The sequence below is a fragment of the Diabrotica virgifera genome, chromosome 1 (assembly GCF_917563875.1).
Source record: "Diabrotica virgifera virgifera chromosome 1, PGI_DIABVI_V3a".
Lineage (NCBI taxonomy): Eukaryota > Metazoa > Arthropoda > Insecta > Coleoptera > Chrysomelidae > Diabrotica > Diabrotica virgifera.
Genome location: NC_065443.1, coordinates 121,660,276 through 121,681,988, shown reverse-complemented (window position 1 = coordinate 121,681,988; position 21,713 = coordinate 121,660,276). Strand labels below are relative to the sequence as shown.

The 21,713-nt window shown below is 31.3% G+C and overlaps 1 protein-coding gene across 2 annotated transcripts in view; it reads left to right on the top strand.

Annotated features, from left to right (window-relative positions):
• LOC114324337 (sodium-coupled monocarboxylate transporter 1-like) overlaps window positions 1-21,713 on the top strand; it is an 81,256-nt gene that overhangs the window by 49,573 nt on the left and 9,970 nt on the right. For both annotated transcript variants that reach the window (XM_050643897.1, XM_050643892.1), the window contains exons 8-12: window positions 9,216-9,324; window positions 9,383-9,492; window positions 12,829-13,012; window positions 13,359-13,445; window positions 13,528-13,703. In XM_050643897.1, the coding sequence (XP_050499854.1) occupies window positions 9,216-9,324; window positions 9,383-9,492; window positions 12,829-13,012; window positions 13,359-13,445; window positions 13,528-13,703 (666 nt within the window). The remainder of the gene's footprint in view (window positions 1-9,215; window positions 9,325-9,382; window positions 9,493-12,828; window positions 13,013-13,358; window positions 13,446-13,527; window positions 13,704-21,713) is intronic.

Sequence of the window (21,713 nt, the reverse complement as noted above, 5' to 3'; positions counted from 1 at the left end):
GTCTGAGTTAACCGGACTTCCGGGTTATCGGAGGCCGACTTATCGGAGTTCCACTGTAGTACCGATGTGTGTTTTTGCCCTGGGGTTGAGTTTCACCCCTTCTCGGGGGTGAAAAAATATAGGTCCAAAATAAGTCCGGAAATTGATAAACTGACTAATTTTAAGCAACTTTTATTTTATAGAGTTTTTTCACTAAGTCAATACATTTCGACTTATTTGCGAGTGAATATTTTCATTTTTCAACAAATGAACCACGTTGTTAGACGGTTTTTCGCAAATAACTGAAAAAGTAAGGACTTTATCGAAAAAATATTCCGAGCAGAAATATAGATTATGAAAAACTGAAAAAATCTGTGTATGTATGAAGTTTGGAGAGCTAGTAGAACCAGAGTTGTAGCTAATGAAAAGTAGGTTCTTATTCGTCAAAATCCAAATCGAACATTTCGACGTGAAATATCAAAAAAATGAAGCACTCTTTAGTGAAAATTTATCAGAATTTTTTTAAACGTTTTAAGAAAAGTTTTATTTTTATTTTTTTTTATTTTAATTTTTAATTTTTAGCATTAGATGTAAGCAAATTACGCTCAAAATAAAGTTGGCCCCTTTTGAAATTAATCGTTATCGCTTCACAAGTTACTTTACTTATAGAACTGGATCCCGCGTACCAAAAAAGTTGATTAATAGCAAGCTGATTGCAAAAGCAAATTTAATAGCTTAACGCTGTCTAGTCGGACGAACTTTGATGTATGGGAACACTGGTACATGGGGAAGTTTTAATTGTGGAACAGGTTAAAAATTTCTAACGTCAGACTACGAAAACGTTCCATGTATTTTGTCGGATAGAACTTCCAATTGATTTGTTACCATTTTATTAAACTCTCATGCAAAAATCAGACTGGTGTTTATCACCAACTGGGCATTTTAATGAGTGGAACACGAAGAACATGGCAAATGACAGGAATAATGTTGGTTAGTAATAGTAATCTTACCTTTTTTTCATACGATGCACCGTTTTCATGAAAAAAAATGAAATATATCAACGCTTAAGAAGTATTCGACATAAGTTTCAATATGGTTTTTTAACGATAATTTCTGTAATTTTCAAGATATTTTATTGTTCCAAAGGTTACGTTGTCGGAAATTGTAAGTGCTAAAAGTTCTCAAAAGTTGGACTTTCTGGAGGTCTTTTATTTTTAAAGCACGCGATTCAAAGAGCTTAGAAAACTGCTTCTCACACTTACGTGCAAATTTAAAATATAAATATCTCAGTCAGTTTTTATCATAGAGACATTGAAAAAACTGAAAAAGTTTCAGAATCAAAAATACTACATTTTAGTATTAATATATATTTTTCAAATTTCTTTTACTTTTCCAGTAATTTTGAAAAAATGGATAAAATTTATAAAATATCAAAAAATGTTATAATACTAAATTGAAATTTTTTTCAAATTTAAGCACTTTGTACTAGTCAAAATCTCAGGACACGTAGTCAGTTTATAGATTAAGCTAATTGTATATGGAATAACGTTAATTTTTAATTTTGTGGAAAATTCACCGATTTAAATAATTATTTTTTTGTTTTTTCAACGACATAATCGTTTTGTTTTTGTAATAAGTCGGCCATTTTTTATCCAAATCGCTTTTATCGTAGCACCTTTTAAAGGTATCAGTAAAATCTTTAAAAGATACATCCGCAATTTTTTTCGAAAAAACTATCTTTTTTGCCTTATTCAATGATAAAATGTTTAATTCAAGGTTAATTCGAAAAAACCCCGATTTTATGTAGGCTGTAACTTAGGTTGTATTATCGCTATAATAATTTAAGGAACACCACTCCATTTAGTAATTTAAACGGTTTCTTTTTGATTCTTATGACTTTTTCGTAAAAATGCATAATTTTAGAGTTATTTTTGAAAATCCACTCAAAAACATGCATTTTTCATGTAGTAAATCATCAATCTCGATCGTGAATAACTTGGAAAATATCAATTTACCGAAAAAGTCGTATATAACATTTTTTACTCAAAATTGAAATGTCTATCGATTTCTGAGGTTATTTTGAGGTTAAATATTTCCACCCCCGAGAAGGGGTGGTACCCACCCCCAGAGCAAAAGCACACATCGGCACAATATCACTTTTTTTCTTTGACATATTATCTATATGTATGCCAAATTTCAAGTCAATCCAAGCGGTTCTTTAAAATTTACCGCAAAAACCGTCAATGAATGGACTAGTAGTTGATGCAGTAAAATAATCGCCATTTTTTGCTATTCAGCTAGACGTGAGTACTGACATAGCACAATGTTTTCAGTTAATTGTTTATGTTCGGTATATTCAAAACGAAAGAATGAAAGACGAGCTACTCTTTTCTACAGAGTTGGAGACTGGAGTGTGAGAGTTTTTTGACAAACATGAACTCTCTTGGCAAAAACTGATCAGTTTATGTACAGATGGCGCACCTTCAATGCTTGGTTTTCGCTCAGGCTATTTGCAATACATTGTTTTACACATCGACAAGCCTTGGCAGCAAAAACCCTTCCAAATGAACTTATGACTGTCTTAAAGTTGTGTATTAAAGTAGTGAAGTACATAAAAAAAAACAGTGTGTTGAATACTCGACTGTTTAAAACTTTTTATGAAGATTTAGAAAGTGATCACAAAACACTGTTACTTCATACAGAAGTACGGTGGTCTCAAAAGGAAACATTATTTGACTTTTGAATTGAAGTAATCACCTTGGAACATCAAAGGCAAAATGAGCTCAACATGGCCTTCAGAAAACATTGTACCCAATTAATATTGGCTTATTTGTCAGACATCTTTGACTCGTTGAACAGTCTTAACCTAAAACTGCAGGGTGGAGACTCAAATATAGTAATTACTCATTGTGATGGAGGCTTAGTTACTCAACTTTGGAGGCGTAAAATATCAGCAAACCCCTGAAATTATTGGCTCTACAGTAGAGATAATCTCAGAAGAAACACGCTTCAAGGACATTTTTGAAGGATCAAGTTTGAAAATCCAAATATCAAACCATTTGGAGAGCATAATTGAAGAGTTCCAGAAATACTTTCCAAACATTTGTGACAATTTTATTTACAGAATGTCAACTGATTTATTCCATGTCAACATAGACTCCCTTCCTGAATCACTTCAAGAAGATGCTTTGCAAATAAATTCAAATGATTTTTTGCATGATTCCTCTGCCAAATACTTTGTTTTAATGGACAAACCTTCATTTTGGCTAAAATATTTTAAAGTGTATCTTAGTGTATCACGGGAAGCTCTTCATTTATATTTGCCTTTTTCAACACTTGTGGCAATTAAAACAAAGTATCGGAATAAATTTGATGTTGCTAGTGACTTGTGCTGTGCACTTACTTAAACTCAGCCACGAATAGGCATACTAGTAAATAAAATGCAAGCACATCCATCTCACTAACCAACCTAATCTATTTTTCTTTTATTAATAATTTTTGTATTTTATAGAAACTGATTTTGTTCTATCTTATGGCAGAATAAATAAATGTTTTATTTTCAAGCCAATACTTATTTGTTTTTTTTTTGTTAATATTTAGTCGCATACAATTTATTGTAAGGGGGGGGGGGGGCACGAGAAGCTTTCATTTCAACAAAAGGGGGCGTGGTACAAAAAAGTTTGGGAAGCCCTGCATTAGAGCATTGTGTATATTGGAATGTATAACTTATATTGTGTTTATGATAAAGTTATATTGTGTTACATATAGTATAACATAGTAAAATATAAATGTAAAATATAACTTTATAAAATACGTCCACCGATAATAGCCATTTCTTAATATTATTACATTGAAAATACGTATCAATGATAAATATTACACGTGAACGTACGTTTCAATTCATGTTTTGATTTAACTTGTTTATGAATCATGACGTTTGGGCAAAGATAAAATGAAACAACTATATTATGCACCAATATTATGTTATTGTGTGTTTCTGTTTTATTGTCACTGGTTTTAGCAACCAACTGGCCAGTCAATACTAGTCCATTGAAATGTTACATTTAGGGTTGCATTTCTTAGAGGAGTAAATTTTATTTTTATAATGTGTAGGGGGGTTCAGTAGAAGCTTAAGTTCAAGTTTTTGGGGTTGCCACCCTTGTCCCCCGGTTGCCATATTGGACAAAGTGGTGCAAAGGGCTTTCGCGCTGTATCTCCTAAACTAGCAATCCTACAGAAAATTTAATCACACATAAAATGTAGCAAATTAAATTTTGTATAATTTTATGTCTATTACTTTTTATCGTCAAGTGACCAACAAAAAAGTTATAAACAAAAATAACAGAATATTTTGTAAGACGTTTCCTTTTGGAGGTTATAACTTTTTTTCCGTTCATTTCACAATAAAATAACATCATAGCGATTTTGTAGAGGATTTTTCAATCAACAATTTTCACTATAAAGTTGTTTAATTTTATTTATTTTATTGTCTAGGTTTTACAGCGCTCCAAACTTGACCAAATTCTCGAATTCTCATAGGAATAAAATAAAAATAAATATTTTTCTATCCATATATTAGGTGACCGGCATCAACCGTTATGCCGACCACGAAAATCAAATTTAAGGTGAATGACCAATTTTGGTCTATTTTTATGTTTTCGAGGTCGCTGAATCCGAATATAAAGTTTATTTTTATCTAGATGTGGTGAAACATGTTCAAAAGTCAAATTTTATACAAAAAATCCAAAAATCAATTTTGATGATTTTTCAAATTTACCTGGCTGTATCTTTGGTCGCTGAAAATATTTCCTTTTGAAAATTTTACTGTGTCATGTCTGAAGTATGTAGATAACAATGAAATTTGTCCAAAATGTTTAAACTCATTAAAAAAGAGATGTTAATTTTTAAACATTTTGTCATCATATTTCGTTAGTTTCATGTTTACTTAAAAAAGTTGAATGACAAACTTTTTATATTATAATTTTAACCAACACAACAATAAAATATAATTCATGAAGAAGTTTTTTGGAAAATTTTAAGACAAAATATATAATAGAAAAAAAGTTAGGTTACTTCATAGACAAGCGGCACAACCCAAAAAACGCTTAAATCTCGAGATCCTGTCCACGGTGTGATGAATGGCTAATTTTAATATAGTTTATGATTTTGATATCAAAAATCGTTTTTTTGTTGCTCTTCTTAAGAATTTTGCATTTTGCGGTTGCGTCATTCTTCTTCTGAACCGGCGAATTTGTCCTCAAACAACTTCTTGGGCCTTTTCTATATATGCTTAGGGTTATAAGTTTTATAGTGGGGAGAAAGGTCAAAAACAGAACAATAATAGCATAGGAATGTTAAAATCATAATAAATTGTATGAATAAAAAATTTATATAGATAGAAAAGTAAGCCCAACTTTTGTTTTTATTGTATCCCTATGAGCATTCGAAAATCTGGTCAAGTTTGGAGCGCTGTAAAACCTATATACATAAATAGAATTAAACAACTTTATAGTAAAAATTGTTCGCTGAAAAACCCTCTACAAAATTGCTATAGTGTTATTTGATTTTAAAATGAACTGAAAAAAAGTTATAACATCGAAAAGGAAACTTGTTAAAAAAATTTTACATATTTTTGTTTATATCTTTTTTGTTGGTCACTTGACGATAAAAAGTAATAGAAACAAAATTGTTGAAAATTTAATTTGCTACATTTTATGTTTAATTAGATTTTCCGTAGGGTTGGTAGTTTACGAGATATAGCGCGAAACCCCTTTGCACCCATTTCCAAGATGGCGGCCGGGGGACAAGGGTGGCCACCCCAAAAACTTGAACTTAAACTTCTACTAATCATCCCTACACATTAAAGAAATAAAATTGACTCCTCTAACAAATGCAAGGTATGGCCTAAAAAATGTAACATTTTAATGGAGTATATATTATGTTATAAAAACAGTTAATGTGTGAGTTACTTCAATGAATTTTTGACAGGAGAGAGCATTAAATCATCGATGACATTTCGTTTTTCTTCTTCTTTTTTAGCTTTTCCTTTTTCAAGAGACGCTGTGTCTTACACTTCTTTGCCTATCATTTCTGTCCATCGTGTTTTCTTCACTCAAACCTCCCTCTTCTAAGTGCTCTTCCACACAGTCCTTCTATCTTCTCGGTTTTATTCTACCCCTCTGTTCATCAATTTCTAGCAGCTCTATCCTTTGTCACATATAGTTTTGATTTATACCAAACAATACTGTACAACAAAAATTAATACTCAATCGAAAAAAGAGAAAAAAAATATATCCTGATCAATTCTCTGCTTGGATCGTCCATAAATAACAAACAACTAACTTTTTATTAAGTTCACGTCTTAAATAAATTATTTAACAAATACACTATTCATATTATTTAATCAACAACTCAAAATATTCCCGATGCCATGTCAAATATTTAAAATTGTCACTGTCTTGTCATCATATTCTATTTGACTCAGTGCGTTGTTTGACAAAGATAGCGAATGTTCGATTTGGAAAATATCACCGCTGACATGGTGTCCTTTTTTTTTCAAATCCTGAAAAAACTAATCAATATTTTATAAAAATTTAAACACAGAATGATAGAATAGATTATTATTGAGAGCCTAAAATCCCTTAGAATAAATAAAAAGTTTTTTTGAACGAAATATTTGAAATTAAACATAACACATTTTCTCTTAGTTTTTCACCCCTGTAACTTGTTAAAATAAACATTACAGAAGTTTTCAGGGACTTTCGGCCCTCTGTAAAAACGTAATCTTTCATTCTTCGTTTAAATTTTTCAAAAATGCTTATTAATTTTTTCAGGATTTGAAAAAACCGAATCCCATTTAAATAGCATTAGAGCCGAATCTACGTACCCATCCCCTTAAGTCGTTCCTTATACTATCCCTTCTAGTGTTGTTCAACATCCACTGTAACATATTTAATTTTAGCCTGAACCTTCATCTTTTTATCCTGAATCTTCTTTACGGATCACACTTCTTCGTCTTACTCCAATGCGGGCCTCTCCGGACTTTTGTATATCTTTCCTTTCGACCCTTTCCCGATTTTTCGATTACAAACTACCCTACCCATTCACTTTTAGTTAAACCAATCAGACTGTATCATATGGACAGTTTCTTGATCTAGTGTCCCATTTTCTGTTATGAAGCAGCCAAGGTATTTAAATTCTCCTCTATTTGTCTTAGTTTTTTCCAAACAGTTCGATGTCTTTCATAGGGTCTCGGTGAATTCGTAACTATTTTAATCCCCCATCCTAATTACAGGCCAACTCGTAACTCTGGCGCGCAGGTAGTTCTTCGATAACCCACTAACTACCGGTGAATTAGTAACTTTCATTTTTAAGTAATGTTGATAATTTAATACCGGTATTCTAGGTATGTACCTGTAAAAATTACTCTCTTTGAAGGTGGTGTAAAAGGTATTCATCATTTATGTATTGTCTTTTGGAAGAGTTACTAGAGAAAATCCAAATAAATTTTGTGAAAATGACTGAAATTCTTGTAACAGATAACAGATTTCGTAATGAGTGCACGTAGGTGTAAGTTATTGATGGTAAATAATTTTAAATTTCAATTAAAGAAAGTGCTAAAAAGTGGAAAACATTTATGGTACTGTTCTGCATCTGGTTGCAAGGCAACCTGTTATACCGACGGAATCATACGGCCTGCTATCATACGGCCCCTATTCTCATTTAAAAAAATCATCGATTGCGTCACCACGCCCAGATGGATGACGTCACTAGTATGATATGTATACCAAAAAATTAGAATTTAAAAATAAAAATCGACCTATTTCGGGATTTATCTCCAGAGACGCCCATTCTCGAGAAAATGAATTTATTCCAACTCAAACGTCCTCACTGTATTTGTTTATAAGCCAAAAAATTGTTTATAACTTTAAAACAGTGCTGAGGCCGCTTAGATAATCCGATTTTAATTCTGTTAAGTGTATTAGATAGGTAGAGAGCCTCTTTATATGTGAAAAAATTAGCAAACTTCTAAATGGTCTACTTTCTGTTCAGAAAGCTTTTAAAAAATTTAAACTTTTTAAAAAAAATTTAGATTGCAAAATGATTATGCAAAATCTGTCAGGTCGATTTTAATGAAATTTGGTGGACGATTTAAGTATGTTATAAGGATTTTCTATGCGAAGGTTCTAAGTGCAATCAAAGTTGTTGAAAAACACTGAATAAAAAGAGGCCTATTTTGCCCTCTTATTTTATATTTATTGCTATTTTTCAGAAAGGGTAATAATTTAAAACATTTTTAACTAGTCGTATATCATAAAAAATTCAATTATCTTTATTTTAATTCTATACGACTTTGCTCCAAAATGAATCGTTTTAAAGTTATAAGCAAAGAATATAGAAAACAATTTATGTTTTTCGAAATTTTTAAATATTTTAATTTTTTTATTAATGTTCCGGGCATATTTGAGAAGAAGCATAAGTCAATTATTATTATTGAAGTTGTCACCTAACTTTATCTACAAAAATCCGAATGCCACCTCGCACATCCACAAATAGACTTTTTTTTACAGATCCGCCCTGGTCTATACATATAATATTGTTTCAATCAAAAGAGATTTCAATTTTTGTTAGTTTTTTATAGGTACATATAATACACATGTTTTTAAGCAAACCAAGAACCATTCGCTTACATAATAATCTATATGCCCCGTGTCCCCGTGTTGGCTTAATCCGTTACTGTTCAAATTTATTTCTTACCTTTTAACCCAGCAACTACCTGGCGTATTAGAATTAAACAATGGTTTCGAATTCACCTGTATAAAGTTTCGAGTTGGTCAGGTAGTTAAAGGTTACGAATTGGCCGGTGTACATTTTGATTTAAATAAGTTTGTCATTAAGAGTTACGAGTTGGCGCGTGTCCCTTTCATATACTCTGTTTACCTGCTAACCTTCCTCTTCAGTAGTTCTTCTCCAACCCTCCAACTTTTTCTCCATTTCTTTGCTTTCCTCTACTAACACGTTACCATCGGCAAAGTGCATTGACCAAGGGGCTCCGTCATATTATTCACGAGTCTTATACCTACTTCTCAGAAACCCATTTCTCTCTCATAAATCTTCTAAGCTCTTGTCTAGGAACTGTGTCGTACGCCTTCTCAATATCTATAAAGTACAAAAATATTAAATATATTACAATTATTATGAACATGTAAATCTGAGTAATAATTTTAAAATTTTAGAGCCTTGGCAGTTTTTATATTTGGATTGTTCTTAATAGTGGGTTTCTCTTCATATTGTGGAATGTTAATCTACGCTACATACTACCAATGCGATCCTTTAACTACCAAGGTAAGCAGACTTGTTGAATTATAAATAATTAGAAGAATCATTTACGAGTTTTTGACAGTTGGCAAAAAAGAAGGATCAACTATTACCACTTTTAGTAATGCAGATCCTAGGGGACTTCCCAGGAATTCCTGGTATATTTGTTGCTGGGATTTTCAGTGCGGCTCTTAGGTAAGTTTTTCTATGATTTTCTTAGATCTAAGACGGTTTGTACAGTATCTTAACAATACATCAGATAATTCCAAAATCCTTTTAAAATACGAAATAATTAATTGCGATATTGTTTATATAATGTTAAATAACAAACAGATGATGAGTTGTTTATCGCGAATGTAGGGCACATAGTCCAAGTAATGAAGCTTGAAATAGGACAAAACCTCGCAATTTTTACAGAATGGATCGATTTGCTTGAAAATTTGAGAATAAGTAGTAGATAGACCAAGGATCAAAATCTATATGGTGCGAAAAGGCGCTTTTACCATGGGGGTGGTTGCCACCCCCTGTTGAGGGTGGAAATTTTTTATTATATTTTGACCGCTTAAGTCGGTAAAAACGTTAAATCTAAGCAAAAAATAGTCTATACATTTTTTTGATAAAATTAATAGTTTTCGATTTATTCGCTATCGAAAGTGTTAGTATTATATCGAAAAATCAATGTTTTTAATCAGTTTTCTGCTAATAACTCCAAAAGTTTTCGTTTTATCAAAACAACTTTACTTAACACAAATGTACTATTTGAAAAAGTAAAAAAAAACGTGTTTTTTAATTTTCTTTAAGATCAACAGTAATCAAGATATACTTTATTATATGTTAGCTCTCCTTTGTCAAATACTAAATATTGTAGTTTCAAAGTCAAAAGATGGGAAAAATATGCATTTTTCGAGAATAACTTGTTTAAACTAATTTAAAGAATTTAAAAATGTCTATCCCTAGAAATAAAAAAGAAGTCTCTAGCTCAATAATTAAGTGACGTATAATGAAAAGAATGTCAGTTCCTATTTTTTCAGCGCAAAAGTGGTCGGAAGCAACCCCGTAATCACCACCCTAATTAAAACTAGTCATTGACCTTATTTGGTCTTATTTATTTATGTATTATTAATAGGTTCGAGAAGTTTGACCGACTTATAATGATTCGTTTTTGAACAAATGAAGTTAACAACGATTAAAGAATTTTTGTAGTTTGGAAAAATGGTCTTTTCTTCTGAATAGAAAGATTAGCATCAGAGATGTGAAAAAATGTTTAAATATTAAATTGTAGCTAATTCAATTCCCAAGAATTTGGTATGAAAAAATTTTTCTATGACAAAAATTAAGTGAGCTATTGACAATTAAAACTTGTAATACCATGCAAAAACCACCTTTACCAACACTTTCAAAGTCACCTCTTTTTGTGACTAAGGATTTTAATAAGATTTAATATTAATAGGCTTGTAGATCTTTTACAAACCTACAAAATTATTTTACACTAAACTTTCTAAGATACAAAATAAAAAAGTTACGGTTAAAAAATCAATATATTTTTTTGAGAAAAAAAAGGAGAAATCCAATTATAAGCATAATAATGTAAGTTAGCGGTGTTTTAGTCATTGGCCTTATTCATTTTTCTTTATTTGTGTATTATTAATATATTCTAGAAGTTTGACTGGCTTAAAATGATTAGTTTTTAAAAAACTGAAGTTAAAAGCGAATAAAGAATTTTTGTAGTTTTGTAAAACATGCCCTTTTGTTCAGAATAGAAAGATTAGCATCAAAGATAAGAAAAAATGTTTAAATATGAAATTGTAGGTTATTTATTTCTTAAGAACTTGGTGTGAAAAATTTTTTTCTACGACAAAAATTTAGTGAATAGTAAATGAGTATACTATTCGCGGTGTGCAAGTACTTGGAAAGGGAAACGAGAAACGACCGTGCGCGAGTCGCGGAGAAATATTGCATCTATCTTAAATAATTCATATTGTCAATTGAAATTGTCAAATTGACGTATATTTCATACCTTCTGTCATTGACGCAGAAAAATTATATATTGCTCCACAATATTGATATGATATGCAATTATTATATAAAGGTAAATTTAATTAATTGTATTTTTCTTGCAGTACTGCATTTTAATAACTGATTTTATTTACTACATACAATTGTTTACGTTTGCTAAACATAACCTGCATCTTATTTTTTCTTCTTATTATTTTTTTGGACTATGGTCTTGACAATTATCCAGCAACCAGGACTAATATAATTGGCCAATATAATTAAAAGTGCGAATAAAAGTACAGAGCGTAGAAATAGAGGTCGCTTTGCCGAACTTGCACGGTCCCAATAGAAGAACATTGATTTTTTCCATATAAAACTAACACTTTCGATAGCGAATAAATCGAAAAATATTAGTTTTATCAAAAAAATGTATACAACATTTTTTGCTTAGAATGAATGTTTTTATCAACTTTTGCTGTCAAAATATAATAAAAAATTTCCACCCCCGAGATGGGGTGGCAACCAACCCCATAATAAAAGCGCCTTTCGGCATCATATAGATTTTGATCCTTGGACCATCCACTACTTATTCTCAAATTTTCAAGCAAATCGATCCATTCTGTAAAAATTGCGGGGTGAAAAGCTTCGGTTCCTGGACTAACACACATTTTGATGACACGGTGACTTCTGCCAAGTAAACGGTAAACATATTATTATATCATACATAAATTTGACATATAACTGAAGGTAAAAATGTATACAAATATATCGATCTAATACATAAATGAGATGTGAATAGATTTGGAGATTCAGTTGGAGTTGTTTGGTTCTTTGATATGTGCCTCCTAGCGTAATATGTGTTGAGTGCCTTTATCAGCTGAGTACGATCCAATGTATTAATAACTATATTTGACGTTAAATAAAGTACTGATGATTCAATAAGTGTATTCCTGCTAACCAACTCCATATAAGGGTTGTATATAAATACAACCCCATATCCATTATTTCATTTTCTGCTAAACTAATACCATGAGTGTCTAATGTACCCCCAAATATTTTCTTAACAATAAAAGTTAAATAAATGAATTCTTTGGTTCTTGAATTAATACCTCACTCAGTAAGTTTTATTATTTTTTGTTACATTCTACCTGGGATAGTTGCGATTCTGTTATTTAAAATGGCGAAAATGACAGTGTGTTATCAAGTTGTCACACAAATTCCGAAAATGTAATAAACAATTGAATATTTATTCAATTGTTTTTAGATGTTTATGTAATTTTTCATTCGAATAATAAATGAGAAACGCAGAATTAAAATATGCTAAACATTAGAAACATTATAATATACAGGACCAAATTTAAAATACGTGAATTAAAATTTATAAGGTTTTTTGACCGTTACACAGTTTCGTAAAATTTTTCTAGAAATCTAAAATTTGTAGTTGTCTTTTGCGAAGAAAATTATTTGTGCATACCCTGATTATAAACTCACAGTATTTAGACGTTTTTCTTTATTTTCCTTATTTTACTTTCATAGCTCATTATCAACAGGATTAAACGCGATGGCGGCCATAGTTTTAGAAGACTTTTATAAGCCATTCATCAATAGAAACATATCTGAAAAACAAAGTTTCTATCTAATGAAATCTACTGTTATTATCACTGGAGCTGTCTGCATTGGACTGGTATTTCTTGTGGAGAAAATGGGAACTGTTCTACAGGTATGCTTTAAATTCTACTATTTTATATCGAAAACTGAAGTGAAAAAAGAATACATATTTTTAAATGAAATAAATTATAGACTTACCCACAATCTATTTTATTTACCCTAGACGACCGGCTTCGCTTTCTATAATATGAAAACATCATCAGGTCTCGGTAGAGTAAACTTAAATGCTACGATTACAAAAAAAAACAGAATTGTAGCATTTAAGTTTACTGTACCGACACCTGATGACACTTCGCATATTGCAGAAAGCGAAACCAGTCGTCTGAGGTAACTAAAAGTGATTGTAAGTCTAGATTTTATTTCATTTACTATGGACTCACATAACCAAAATGTTTAAGCTTTCAATGAGCATTGGCTCGATTGGTAATGGACCTTCACTAGGAGTATCAGCAATGGGAATTCTTCTCCCATGGATTAACTCAAAGGTAAAACAGTCAGCTATTGACATTTTTTTTATTACAAGATTAGTTTATTATTTATTATTTTATTATTTTATTACTGTTGTAGGGAGCATTATCGGGAGGTATCATTTCTCTTGTTTTTATGACTTGGTACTGTCTAAAGACGCAGAGTTTGATTGCTTCTGGAGGACTAAAATTTGAGGAAAAACCAGTGTCTACAGAAGGTTGTCATTATCATTTTACTCCTACAGTTATTAAACTTAACAACATAACTCATACTGAGTAAGTAGGTGCTTATAATACATGTTTTTTAGTAATCAGTTATTTAACACTTAACACGTTCGGTGTCCATCTTGAACAAGTGCCAGTTGAATGGTACCACGTACTTAAATCTTTCATTTATTTATTTATTTATTTATTTATTTATTTATAAAAATCCAAACAGGTCCTAAAACCTTTTTACATGGACAGTTATAATCATAAACTGTATATAACAAATATAACTAATATATACAGTCATTAGCACAACTATTGATAGGCAGATATAGAAGACTTTAACACAAAAACAGCTAGACTAATGATATCTATTATCCATCTACTAGTTTAAAGTGCTCTTGCACTATACGTCTATAGCAACCAACTGACATTGTAAAATCAATGTTTTTTACTAAATTTATATTGTTCGCTATTTTCAACATGGCCTCTAGAGGAGAGCAAACAGATGTTCTTATTTTTCCAAACAACAACTGATATCTCGTTGCTTTTCGAGGAACATTAAATGGTATCTGCATTCGTAAATCAATTGTACCTGAAATATTATTAATTATTTTATATAAAATCATTGCCATTACAAATTTGCGCCTACTAGTCAAAGACAAAACTTCAAATTCTTCCCTTAGCATGGTTGATCTTATGGTTCCATAATCAGGCCATCGATGATGTTTTTTGAAATACAAATAACGAAGAAACTTATTCTGAACTTTTTCTAGTGCCTCTAAATGTACTTGAGGTTGTTGTCCCCAAATAATGGAACCAAATTCTAATATTGGTCTAACTAAAGTATTATATAATATTTTTATACCCTTAATACTAGTAAAATCGCAAGTTTGTCGACATATAAAACCCAGCATACGGTTCGCTCGTTTTGCAGCTTTACCAATATGTGTAGCAAATGACAGTTGATTATTATAAATCAAACCCAAATCCTTGACCTCACTGGTCCTTTTTAAAACATTCAGTCCTATTAAATAATCAAATACTATTGGTTCTCTTTTACGGGTAATAGACATAACGTAGCACTTATTTATATTGAATTTGATCTTATTATTGTCACCCCATAATAAAATGTTCTCAATGTCCCTTTGAATCATTACGCAATCCCTAACAGTTTGAATTATTTTGAATAACTTAAAATCATCTGCAAATAATAAGTAATCTGAATACTGGATGACGTTTGCTAAATCATTTATAAACATTAAGAACAAAAGTGGTCCAAGATTAGACCCTTGTGGTACTCCCGAGTTAGCCTTAAATTTACCAGAAGTATTTCCATTGTGTTTTACAACAAAACTCCTATTCTGCAAATAACTTTTAAATAACTTTATTAGATTATCAGATAAGCCAAAATTACATAACTTTCTTAAAAGAACATCGTGTTTTACTTTATCAAAGGCTTTTTCGAAATCCGTATACACTACATCCAATTGCAATTGTTTTTCTAACGCATTGTTTGCAGACTCGGTGAATGAAATAAAACTTGTGTTTATCGAGCGACCCGACATAAAACCATGTTGATGATCATTAATACTATTTTTGACGTGATTATATACATGAGCATGCAATATTTGTTCGAAAATTTTTGATGGAGCACACATAATAGCGACTCCTCTATAATTTTCAATATCTCTTTTGTTACCCGCCTTAAATATTGGAGTAATTGAAGATAGTTTCCATTTTTCTGGAAATTTTGAATAAGTTATTATTAGATTAAAAATATGTAATAATGGTAACTTTAACCACTCTTGGCATGCCTTTAAAATATACGGGGGATGCCATCTATACCGGCAGCTTTCTTTGGTTTCAGCTTTTTGACTGCATTATCATAATCTACGCTTGTTATTGATGGTAAATTCAAAACATTGTTATTACTAATAATATTTGTAAAATTAGTGTTATAGCTGGAAATGTCGGTAGAATAAACAGATTCAAAATATTTCGCAAACTCATTAGCAGTATCACTCTGATTTATTTCTTTACCCCCAAAATAAAATATTTCTGTTTGATTAGACTTAGAATTCTTATTATTAATGAAATTCCAGAAATTGTTAAACTCATTTTCTATATTTTCCTCAATTTGCCGTATATATTTCCTGTGCTCTATGTTAATTAATGATTTCAGTTTTTTCCTGGTCTCTATAAATTGATTGTTAAAATAAATTGAAACATGTCTTAACTTTCTAAAATTATTTTTTTGTTTGAGCAACTTTTTGATATCAGGCGTAAACCATTTCGGAAAATTAGAATAATTCTTGTAAATATTATATTGTGGTACACATCCTTCAAATATATTAAGTACTTTTGAGTAAAAGATATCTAGAGCTTTATCTACCTCTATTTCCTCTGTTACAGCTTCCCACGTCATATTTCTCATCAAATCACACATCAAATCAAAATTTGCTTTTTTAAAATTAAATCTATTACCAACTAACTTATCTGTTTGTCTAAAACTTGATACTGTAAATTAAAGTTGAATTTCCAGAGATGGATGTAATCTATCTTCCTTTACTAACGGTAACTGCTCTTGACATACCTTACAACTATTTATATTATCTGCAGATGCTACTACTTGATCTAAGGCTACGGCTCCATGGGCGGGAAATTGACGCTAGCAGTAGCCGTAAAACGAACTTAAGGTTCCGCGCAACGGAAGAGGAATAGCCGAACTGAACCGACTACAGGACTTGTGCGTAGTCGGTTCAGTTCGGCTATTCCTTATCCGTTTCGCGGAACCCTAAGTTCGTTTTACGGCTACTGCTAGCGTCAATTTCCCGCCCGTGGAGCCGTAGCCTAAAGTTTTGCCCTGCCAGTTTTTTACATTGTTATAAAGCAAAAATGAATTAAAATTTAAAAACTCAATCATACTTTTAAACTTAGCACTTCCATTAGTAAAATCTAGATTTTCGGTTCCTTTAATTTCTGCAATATTGAAGTCGCCAAAAATAAACGTGTTATTAATATCAGTAATATGTGTTTGTAACAATTCGAAGCAATTCGCATAGTCATGTAATTTACAATCTAGTGGAATATACACTCCAATTAATTTTATACTTAATTTGTTATTAATTTTTAAATCCGCAACCAAAATTTCAAAAGATGAACAATGTTGTGTTACTTTTAAAATCTTATGCTCCTTTTTTATTACCATTAATACTCCTCCCTTAGTTTTGCCAGAAATCTCCTGGTTTCTGTCAGATCTCAATAAGTTAAATACATTTATATCAATTAGTTCTCCATCAACCATATCCTCCCGAAGCCATGTTTCTACAGCTACTACTACATCATAATTACCTTCCAAGCAATTTTTATAGAACTCCGCAGTTTTCGTGTTCAGTCCCCTACAATTCTGAAAGTTTATGTGAATCCCTGTCATGAATTGAGTTGTCCCCTGATATCAAATCCTAATCATATTATATTTATTATTTAATATATATTTTTTTACACCTATTTTATTTCTACTATACCGTAGTAAATTCTTTTCATAAATTTTTGACAAACCAAATAACTTAAAACAATAATTGAAATAATTTAAAACATCCAGTTTTTCTATAAGTAACTCATTAACAACATCAATATTTTTATCCTCTTATACACTACAAACCAAAATCAACGAATTTAAGTTCCAAATTAATATAACTAAATTACTATCAACAAAAACTTATCAGTCACTAATATACACATTACAGAAACTTTGAGTATAAAGTAGCCCACACACGTTAATTGTCAAGATCCGATTCGCAAGTAATCACTTTAATTTCATCATTCTTCTTTATAAATACTCTACCATCGTAACTCCATGCCTCAGTCTTCCCGAACTTACTCCTTGCCTTCTTCAATAATGAATACCTATGTTTCGTTAGATCTTCATTCACAAATATTTTTGTTTCTCTTAATTGTCTTCTAGCACTTAGAATTTCCTTTTTCTTCAAATAAGAACTAAAGTCTACCACCACTGTTCTCGATTTATTAGTTTGCAAGTTTAATTTACCTTGTCTGTATAAATTAGAAATTTCGCTGGAATTGCATTTTATTTTCAATGTGTTGTTTATAATATTTATGACAACGGACATCAAATTTTCATTATTAGTTTCATTAATGCCATCAAAACGCAGGGTCCTTTTCTTTTGAAGTGCCTCTATGTCATCAATTGTTTTTGCTATGTTGCTAATTTCTGTTGTGTGTGTTTCTATGTTTGTTTTCATATTTAATATTTGTTGTGATACATCATTAAGTGTATCCTGAACTGCATCAAATTTTTTCTCCAAATCATCAAATTTTTTCTCCAAATTATCTAAATTCTGGTCCAGTTTTGTCATAAACTTTTGACATACTTTTGATATTATGACTTCTAAACTGTTTTCGTCCAAAGAAGCACCACTTGATAAGATTCCGCTTCTGGTTTTCGTTGCCATTATACGTGTATGGATCGCTTTAGCAGTTATTAATTTAATATTCACCAATACACTGTATTACTGTAATTGCTCAAATTTTTCTATTAATTAGTATATTTCTAACTTACTTGGACCTTCACTAAGTACTGCAACATCAGTTGTCACCACTCAACAAAGATGAGAACTTTATTACTGAAACGAATTACTACTTATTTTAAAAATTTCGGGAGCACTCATACACACGACTATTCACAACGAGTGGCCATGACTTTAGTAACACAATACTACAATACTACCAAACATGGACGTATAAATAAAAATATCTTTATTTATACGTCCATGCTACCAAAGAATACTCCATCCAACAAGAAGCGAAAGCATCTGTCGGCTCCTTTGATATTCAGGGGACAGAAATATCGGTCGAAGAATGGTAGGGGTAATACTTCACACTACACTAAGAAAAGTAATGAGGAATTCGTTCAAAACTGTAGGAATTTTGAGTTACACTGAGAAACAAAGTAATAATTAAAACTATAGTGTTTTTAAGTTGATCTATTAATATGAATTGTATTTTTTTCTGTAAAATTTAATATAACCCATATATCAATTTTGTACTGATAAACAAAAAGGTTTTAAGTTAAAAATATCGATTTTGACTAAGTTTTGTAAACTTATGTAAACGTGATGGATTTTTGATGCGTAGTTTAATTTAATAGTTAATTTCAAAATAGAGATTTCTATCGATTTCTATTATTTTTTTTTTCGTACTAAAAACTTGAAAAATAGATATTTTTGACCCAAGACCTTTTTACTTAGGACAGAATTATACTTTCAAATTTTCTATTAACTTTGTCTTAGATTGATCATTTTTTTTTGTTTCCTTTTGAGAAATTTCTTTGAATGTCTATTGACCTCCAACACCACCATATTCTCGCTGCACGAGGAAACTCTGCGGCGGAGGCTAGTATGACTTTATTCACCTTCGATTTCTTTCTGTACATCTGAGGTTTCTGGAAACTCTGGTTGTACTGTACCAAATTCAACTCGCCTGGATATATAACAATTATCTCATCACATCTAGCATCTAATACTTGGGAATTAATCTATCAGCTGAAAACAATATTGAAGAAGAGGTAAAAGAACAAATAATTAAAGTCAGTAGAACGGCCGATGCCTAAACGGCACAATTTGGAAAAACAAACACGTAAGAGTGCAAAACAAAGGCCCAAATATATAAGTCAGTTATTAGGCCAGTTATGACTTATAAGGCCGAAACAAGACCAGATACAAGCAAAACACAAAAACGTCTGGAGACCAACCAAATGAAGATCTTAAGAAGGATTGCTGGAAAAGTACTACAGGACAGGGTAAGCAGTGAGGAAATCAGCCGCATATGTGGGGTGGACAATATAAATACCTGGGTAAAGAAGAGTGGATTAAACATATAAGCAGGATATTTGAATCACTAAGGGACAAGTCACCGTTAGGCAGAAGAAGTATAGGACGCCCAAGGAAAAGCTGTAATGACAATTTAGGGACAGAATGAAATGCACCGTTGAAGAAAAACAGGCAGTACTGCCTATATAAAAGAAAGAAGACATCAGATCTAGCATCTAGCCACCTTAACCTGTTTCTTATTTTGTTTCCAATAGGATCCACACCCAATTTTTTCTTATATACTGATGCCTAACATTATCTTTTCTAGTTATTCGCTAGTTCTAGTTATTAATAACTGCGGATTCAATACGGAACTTAACCTAACCCTAATGAAGCTCTGCTTTCACACAAAATTTTCCAGTTTCAGCTGCATTCGCTCTCTCTAATTGTTACCTTCTGATACATTTTTTATACCACTCTCACATATTCAGCCGGCACTCCTTTCCTACTTAGTACCATTAGGTTTCTGGTAACTTTGCTATATGCTTTCCAAAGATTAATAAACACTATGTGCAGTCTTTCTCTTCCACTCATAAGTTTTTCCCTCAGCTGTCATAAAATAAAAATTGATGTTGTGGACCTGCCTTGCATAAATTCAAAATGACCTTTATTTCTAGAACCGTACACTAAATTTATACTATTGCAAATTAAATTAAACACTAAATAGCTATGTTTAAATTGTTTTTCTATTAAAAAGCTTTATTAAAAATCTGGGAATAAATAATTTTAATAGATAGGTACGTATATGGAATCACATAAATGTTTAAAAATAACTTTCTCTCATTGCCCTACCCCTACGATCGTTTACCTGCTACGATTTCTCGGTACTGAAAAGAGAATTATTAGGTTTGTTCGTAGAACGATCAGCAACCGTTGCCAACCGTCAGACGCAAGCGCGTTCGTAGTCTACGAACTCAAACTGTTAACTGCGCAGCGCTAACTGTTAACTGCGCATGCGTCTGATGGTTGGCAACGGTTGCTGATCGATTGGATCGTACTACGAACAAACCTATTTGTTCACGATCTAGTGGGGCGTCCCAGTACGAACCATACAAGAAAATCCACCTTTGCGTGGAGCCATCACAATGAGAGTTTATTTTAACAATAGATATGTTTAATAGTATTATCCTTTTTTCTACAATTAGAAAAGATTAAACAACACAATAATTTTACAGCAAACAGCTGTTAGAGGTTAGATTGAGAAATAAGAAATAATACATGAAACATGGCGGATCGTACATGCGCAAAGAAATTTGGATCGTGAAATAGTCGATGCTTTCGCTTCTTGTTGGATGGAGTATTCTTTGATACTACTGACGCTACTTATGCGTCATCGGTACCTTTGATAAAACCTTCGTGACGATATTCATCCGTCATGGGCTCGTGTTAACTACAGATAGATTCTTGTTCTTCCTCTTGAGCCTTTATATAAAAAAAAACTATTTAAACCATTTAATACGCCAGTCAATGGGAGCAAGAATAGGATATTATCTCCGAATTCTATCCTACTGCATGGATTTTAATGAAATTTTGGGCCTAGCTTCTACTTATCTCCTAATTCAAAGTCTACCCTATGCCGATGTGTGCTTTTATCTTGGGGTGGTTCCCACCCCTTCTTAGGGGTGTAAAATTTGTTAGTTAAAATTCCCACGGAATTCGCTAGAGAACCTAATTCTAAGCAAAAACTATAATAATAATATAATTTTATAATTTTTAATTCTATAATTCTAATTTGAATACATTTTTCATAATAATAATTCTATAATTTTTTTTTGAAAACTCAATACTTTTTGAGATATTCGTGGTTGAAAATTGACCATTTTCATTGAAACATAATACCTTTTCGAAAGATTTTTTGCGAATACCTTAAAAACTATGCATCTAACTAAAAAAACTCTATTAAACATTTTTTTAGGTTATAATAAAACAAAGAGACACTTTTCTTCATAAGTCTTCTAGTTATAATACAAAAAGGGATATGGTAGGTAAGAATAGTTTGTTTTTTAGTACATTCTCAAAATGGTGTATTCAACTTGAAATAACAGAGAAACGGTCGATTTTAGGTGTATAATGCTACTAATACATTTTGTAGTGCTTGAAAAAACCTTTAAAGTGAGCTATACTGCCGTGCTAGGCCCAAAGGCGGTAACTAACATTTGAAAAAATGGTGGCAAAATCGATTTCAAAA